The 7,501-nt window shown below is 38.8% G+C and overlaps 1 protein-coding gene across 2 annotated transcripts in view; it reads left to right on the top strand.

Annotated features, from left to right (window-relative positions):
• The window catches only part of SLC71A2 (solute carrier family 71 member 2), a 115,899-nt gene extending 108,779 nt beyond the window's left edge, over positions 1–7,120 (top strand). For both annotated transcript variants that reach the window (XM_019633043.1, XM_019633042.1), the window contains 3 exons: positions 2,730–2,827; positions 4,510–4,652; positions 5,330–7,120. In XM_019633043.1, the coding sequence (XP_019488588.1) occupies positions 2,730–2,827; positions 4,510–4,652; positions 5,330–5,581 (493 nt within the window). In that variant the 3' untranslated portion in view covers positions 5,582–7,120. The remainder of the gene's footprint in view (positions 1–2,729; positions 2,828–4,509; positions 4,653–5,329) is intronic.
• Positions 7,121–7,501: the final 381 nt, after the last annotated feature.

Below are 7,501 nucleotides of genomic sequence, written 5' to 3'. Positions count from 1 at the left end.
ACACACACACACACACACACACACACACACACACACACACACGTTATTTTTTCAGAGCACCCAAGTAATACATTTTGGTAGATCTAAGATGTTTCCTTCTGGGTTTAGACGATCTCTGAGAAACTAAGGTTCGAAAAGGTAACTTTTCCAAAAAGTAACAGAAAACTAAAAATAAATGTTTGGAATAAAAGAGTTGCTTAGCTCTAATTATAATGTAGCTGACAGTGAGCAGCCTGATTGTCCACGCTAAGTTCCACGCTGAAGCCAGGCTCTCACAGTGAGTTGGGAGGTGCTTTTTCCTTTACCACAACTGTTTCCCCAAAAATAAGACCTAACCGGAGAATAAGCATGATTTCTCAAGGATATGGAGGGCACACACCCCTCACCTGAGAGTTTTATGACCTGTTTCAGGGAGAAGGGTGCCTTTTCCACAAACTCCTTCAGCTTAAAATATTCAGTATGCCAAGGTGCCGTATTTTGGCACCTAAAATCATGCTACGGCTTATTTTCTGGCGAGGCCTTATTTTGAGGGAAACAGAAAATTATTTTTTTCAACTCTACATACGAATTACTGCTCTTAATATGGATTCTCTTTTTGGTAAATGGGGTGTTAATTGCTGTCTTTAGTGATATTGATCATCATTATTGATGTTTGAAATTTTTTTTTTTAATTTTGCTGCTCCTTATATTGGAGAACATGGGGGAAATTGCAGTTCCTAATAGTAGCATTTAAAGATGGCCCATGAGCCTGGAAGTTTCTTAACTGATTTTTTTTCCCTTGTATTTATATTAAAGCACAAGGGGTAAAGGATAAACTGTATTCCAAAATAACAGTCTCCTCTCAATTAATGATAGGTAAATAGGTCTCAGTCTCTATTTGCAATGAATGAAGTCCTTTATGAACACTCTCCCAGGCTATCATTTCAAAACAGGGGCAGCTTCATCCATATGTGAAACATACACAAAGGGTAAAGTCTAAGCCACTGTTTGGAATTTCTTGGTGTTCAAATCTGAGTAGCATTTGGACTCTGAAACCTTAAAATTGTTTTGTTTCCTCATCTCCATTTTGAACAGAAAAAAAAAAAGGATTTCGGTCCTATGAACTTGGTTCAGTAGCTGATTCTTTCAAACTTGTACTATGTTAAAAAGATTTTATCAACCTGAGAAGTTTTTCCTTTTCAGTAAGGATGTACATGTCAGCCATCCCCGAGGAAGTCTGGCCAAGCAGATTTTAAGTCCACCTGGGGCCTCACTTTCTTCATGCTCATTTAATACTGACACATACTTGAGGCCCTTTCTTTGAGAAAAGGACAAAAGTCTAAGGAATCAAGTTTGGAGTCTGAAGGATGTCCCCCTGCACTTCAGGTTTCTGGGGGTTTTTTCCATTGGTGGCACATGATGCTTTGTTGAGGGGTAGCACACTGAGCAGCTCAAGAGCAGTGGGAAGGTGAGCCTTTGAGAAGTACAAAGAGAAACTGGGAAATTGGTGAGGAAAATGTGGTATTTATAGAAACAAGAAATTCTTTTAAACCTCATTAAGCTTACATCTAAAGATGGTAACAGGAAAGCCAGAAAGAACAATTTTTTTTATTAGTTTCAGATATACAAAACAATGTAATAGACATTTCACCCCTCACAAAGTGATAACCCCTCTCCCGCAATCTACTACCCCTCTGATATTGTATATAGCTGTTACAATTCCATTGACTTTATTCCCTATGCTGTACTCCATATCCCGTAACTATACATATATAAAATTATAGTTGACATACAATATTATTCAGCTTCAGAAGAATAATTTTTTTTAACTAAGCATTTTATTTTTATTCATTTTTTATTTTTTTAAATTGTGGAATTAGGGGTGGGGAACAGTGTTGGGTAATTGGGGAGGGAGGCCAGCCAAGTTGTTGTTCTTCAATCTTAGTTGGAGAGGGCTCCATCTGGCTGCCCATCACAGCTTGTGGCCTCTAAGCTCAAGGTGCTGTGTTACAATCTTAGTTGCAGGTGGGCGTAGCCACCATCCTATGTGGGAGTTGAACCAGCAGCCTTGTCGTTAAGAGCGCACAGTCTATCCACTGAGCCATCCGGGCGGCACCTCAGCTCAAGGTGCCAAGTTCAGTCTTCATTGCAGGTGGGCATAGCCACCATCTCATGTGGGAGTAGAACTGGCAGCCTTGTTGTTAAGAGCGCATGCTCTATCCACTGAGCCATCCAGCTGGCACCTCAGCTCAAGGTGCCGAGTTCAGTCTTAGTTATGGGCTGGCGTAGCCCACCATTGAACAGGCTAGTCATGTTGTTAGGAGCACATGCTCTCACCAGCTGAGCCATCCTGCCAACTGTTGGCATCTCAGCGGCAGCTCAGCTCAGGTGCAGTGTCACTGGCCCATGTGGGAATCGAACTGGCAGCCCTGTTGCTCAGAGCTCACACTCTTAAGTTAACTCTTAACCAACTGAGCCACTAGGTCGGCGCAGAAGAAGAACAAATTTTGAAAGAGGTAAAATAAAATAAAGAAATAAAACTCTCCCAGCCTATGAAGTAATCAGTATTAATAGGGTGACATATAACCTTCCAGGTTAAAAAAAATAAAGTTTTAAAAAGGAAAAAGTAAACACAACTTAATATGTAGAAAACCGAAAGCGTGTTGTGCTTTTGCCACTGACTGTACTCTCAGCAGCAAGCTCCGTGGAGCTGGCCTGCCACCTGACTGCAGCTTGTCTTGTCATTGCAGGATGATGTGGGCAGCAGGGACTTTGGCCGCTATGTCTAGCATCACGTTTCCAGCAGTCAGTGCCCTTGTCTCTCGGAATGCAGAGTCAGATCAGCAAGGTGAGGTCACCGTCCCCTCTGTTTTCCTCCTTCAGCTGAGACATACCTGCCAAAAGCATGAGCAGTTCTGAGCCTCTCTTCACATCGACACAGCAGTAGGTGACAGCCATGTGGTCCCTTCCCAACAATCATACCTATTTACTTTGGCAAATAGGAAAATTCTGTTTTCCTACCTGCTCTGATCTTATACTCCTATTTTTAAAATCTGGACTCAATAGTTGAGAATACTAAGAATTAGAACCTACTTTGTTGTTTCAGTTTTGACTCCTCCTTTGTGTGATATCATTAGAATTAACTAGACTATAATCAAATTTTAACAGATGTCTGTTAAATAATGATAGATTAGTTAGTAAAACAATGAGTGATTATTTAATCACTGTAATCACTAAAATTCCTTAATTTGGAATCACTCAAAGTCCATTAGCTTAATTTAGAAAATGATTCTTTGAGAGAATAAAGAAAAAATAAATCTGTGTAGTTATTGATAATTGGATGCAGAGTGAGAGACAAAATTAAGATGGAGAGTAGCACTCTACTCTGTAGACTCTTCATCCTTCTGTGCCTCTGGCTTCCCTATCAGGCAGCTCTCACTGCCAGAATTAATCCTTTTCCTTCTTCATCTCTTAATGGCTCAATTTACTGTAGTCAGGTAGTAGTGAATTTTAGAAGGAAAAAAATTTTTAATGACTTAGAGCCCTTAAAATTTTTCAATAAAAAACTAGATTGGAAAAGATAGTTTATTCATTGCAGCTGTTTTTCCACATCAGAAATTAGCCATCTTATTCATGTCCACAATTTAAAATAATGTCACTTGACCACAAATTCTGTGTGTCACCCTGCCTGCGGTTACTCAGCTGACTGTACATCCTTGGGGAGGTGGTGTGACTGAAGTGAAGACAGGCCTCTGTGGAGGAGAGGCACTGCTTGGTATCAGAGACACTGTCCTATCTTTTATGGCATAAATTTTCATGACTCTTTTTATGCTTATATATTAATTCAGATGTTTCTAAATGACAGCGTACAAAATTATTACACCACACTGTATTAGGTTGAATTGTCTCTGACCATTTTTGACTTATAAACATGCATTTCATATGGTTCAACCTAATTTTTTACCTGCCACGTTAGAAACCAGAGATACCTAGAAATTGGCACTTGTGGGGTTTTTCAGGGCAAGTCTGTAGGAAGATGCATCAGGTCACCATGCAGAGGTCACCTTGAGGAACGGAGTCTTCAGGCAGTGCTGAGACCACCAGCACCAAGACTGCTGTGGGCTCACAGGGACTAAGGAGGCAAAGGGCAGATTGGTATTGTAAAAGCACAATTAAATGAGTAGAGCAGGAACATCTTTATCCACAGAAAAGTGGAAACTGCCTGTAAATCGAGAATATTAAGTTTTTTGTGTTGTTATTCCCTAAGGGACTTCAGAAACAGTGCTGTCATTTCACATCCTTGCAGATATTAGGGCACAGAGTGACAACATTAAAAGGACATAGTAAAATCAAGAAACTGTTTGTGCAGTGAGTGAAAATATGGTGGGTGAAATCCCTAACCTACTTTCCTTAGCACAGACTACTCAGCCCCGCTGAATCAGTATATCATAGTTTGTAAGAAAGTACTGTTAAGTCCAGTCTTGAGATGCTTTTCAGAGAAGACTGACTTCCTTCTTTGTTCTGACATAGGAGTTGCTCAGGGGATCATAACTGGAATAAGAGGACTGTGTAATGGCTTGGGGCCAGCACTGTATGGCTTCATATTCTACATGTTCCACGTGGAGCTGACTGAGTTGGAACCGGAAATGAGTTCTAACAATGCTGCCCTGCAGGTAAGCTGGGGATGAGTCTAGTTTTATAACAGTGATTTTGTCTGACTGTATCAAAATCTGACCTTAAATTTGGAGAATGTTCTTATTTGTATAATATTACTATTGTATTTGACAGTCGTAAGTGTGTGTTCAGTGTTTCCTGGGATTGGGGAGGGATCATTTCAGTGATATAATATCTTATGTAAAAGATTTGTCTTAACCCTGTTCATATTCTTTTCTCACCTACACAGTTACTCTGGTAAAGCCTAGGCCAAATAAAAGATGGAATGACCTAAAATTTCAACTAGAAATTGAGCTAAAGAGTTCTTTTTCTACTCTTTAATTGGTATTTCTTCTCTCCTGCCAAGCGATTTTTAGTATATATTTCTGTACAAAATTGGAATTAATGTTCATGTGCAGAATGCATGATCTGAGGACATATTATAAGATTAGAGGTAAACAACTGTTGTTTACAAGTTTGGTGAAACTTGAGAAGTGGTAAAAAAAACAGTGATGAGTTGTCCTCTGTCATACTGTAAACACTAGGCTCTAGTAGAATTTGCCTTGACACTGAATGAAACATTTGCTTATGAGAAAATGATTCACTTTGAGGTGGTGTGGTTTTTATGTCCTCCAGAACTAATTTTGGATTGAAAAGACTAACCAAATTCATCTCCATTTGTTTCTGCACCCATCAGGGAGCTGTCATCCCAGGCCCCCCGTTTTTATTTGGGGCGTGTATAGTTCTTATGTCTTTTCTGGTTGCTTTATTCATCCCCGAATACACTAAAGGCGATGGAATTCAAAAACATAGCAACAGCATCAGCGGCAATCTGACCAACAGCCCGGAACGGGGCTGTGATGAGGACATTGAGCCACTGTTACGAGACAGCAGCATCTGGGAGCTCGCGTCCTTCGAGGAGCCTGGGAACCAGTGCACTGAGCTATGAACTTGACAGAAAAGGAGATGCTGCACATGCTGTCTCTGAGAGCCACTGGGGAGCCACACCACGTGGAGACTTCCTGGAGCTGGAGGGGAGATGCTAGTGGCATTCTTCAGGGCCAAGCTTGATAAACAACCCTCTGCCTCCCTCCTTTTCCTTCTCCTGTTCCTTTTCCATTCTTTGTCTTCCAGTTTGTATATTAGAAAAGTTAAGATTTGAAATAAGTTTCTGCAAACAGTATGCAACTCTCAAATTTATCTGGAGTCCAAATTTTGAAACACAAAAATAGGAAAAACCATCTCTACTAGAAAAGATGGCTTTCCTTCAATACTTCTAGAGTAAGAGCGACAGCAGTCTTTCCATGTCCTTTTCAGTAGAAGGTGCAGGACTGTAGTAGAACTGCCGCCTCTGGCAAGATTTGAGGTAAAGAATCCCTTCTTCTTTTCTTCCTTCCTGCTTCTCTGAAAAGTGCCCACTTAGTCCATAGGTGTTTATGAGTGGCTGCTCCAAAAGTCAACTCAGTTATCAGAGATCTATTACCTTTGTTCAAAGGTCAAACAAAAACCTAGTCTTACTCTCCTTTCCTTCTCTTTACTTAATAGTCTTGGTTAGAATGAAATTCAGCCTGTACACCTCTGGATATTAATAATATTGATCAGTGATAACCTTTACCAATGAAGGAAATTTTTCTTATAAATTTAAATCATAAAGAACTAGCAATTCAGATTTTTGAACCTAGTGTCTTGGTCAGATCCAAGGTGATTTTACCGAAGAAAACATATCCATTCTGGTGGCAACATGGAAATCGGGGGGCACTTCTAAGAAAGTTTTCAACAATGTGAACATTCCTAAGTGAGGTTGAGAGTTACTAACTGGATGCCAATGGGGTTTATATCCAAGTTCAGACTCTCATAATGCTTTATTACTATTTTTTCATCCACATATCCTGTGTCCTACTTCTCAATTTTTTCATTCATTACACTCCTGCCTTAACTACTCTGTGTAGTATGCATTTGTTTTCAGTAGTCTTTATTTCTATCTGTGTGACTTTTGAATCTCATGGGAATATGTACTTCAAATTCTTATCTAAAATATGATGGTTTAGGAAGCTCAGTTTCACAGTAAGTGTCTTGCTAATTTTTCGAGAGGTTTTATGGACAAAGAAAACTTTACAGATTTATATGTATTTTGCTGCACCAGTAAATGAACCATTAACTAGGCCTACCTTTAACAGAGCACTCCTTTGAAAGTTTTATAGGTATGAAATATATGTAGATATTTGTAAGGAGTTTTAATTCCTTTTTGATGGAGTGCTGTGTAAATCTTGTATTTATAAATGTAATGAAGGTGTTGACAGAAATATATATATATATATACAACTTTTATAAAAGATTATGTACTGACTGAATACATTTAAAAGAAAATATATTTTGAAACCTGTTCTGCTATGAACAGAGATGACTATCTTTTTAATACACTTTTGGTTTTTAAGTTAAGCTTCCTAATGCATAATAATGCAAAATAAATTTGCAGTGGATACTTTTGTGTTGTTTGTGTTTCTTTAAAGCAAATAGTACCATTGATATTTGGGTTCTCTTTTCAGTGGCTTTCAACTAAAATAAGTTGCTAATCCTGGAGCTAATGCAAAATATGTGTGTACTTTTTTTAAGTTTCATTTTTAACAAACTTCCTTCAAAATCTCCCTCCAAAAATAGATCATAAGTATTTTTTATTTTTTTTAAAAAGCAGGGACACAGATATTTGTACACCCATGTTGATCAGCAGCATTATTCACAATGGCCAAAAGGTGGAAATAACCTATGTGTCCATTGTTGGATAATGGATAAAGAAAATATGGTATATACCTACAATGGAATTGCATTCAGCCTTAGGAAATCCTGACATGCTACAACACAGTGAACATTG

Source organism: Hipposideros armiger, unplaced genomic scaffold, assembly GCF_001890085.2.
Source record: "Hipposideros armiger isolate ML-2016 unplaced genomic scaffold, ASM189008v1 scaffold_1229, whole genome shotgun sequence".
NCBI classification, from domain to species: Eukaryota; Metazoa; Chordata; class Mammalia; order Chiroptera; family Hipposideridae; genus Hipposideros; species Hipposideros armiger.
Note: the sequence above shows the minus strand (reverse complement) of the source record. Positions and strands in the feature narration are given on the sequence as shown.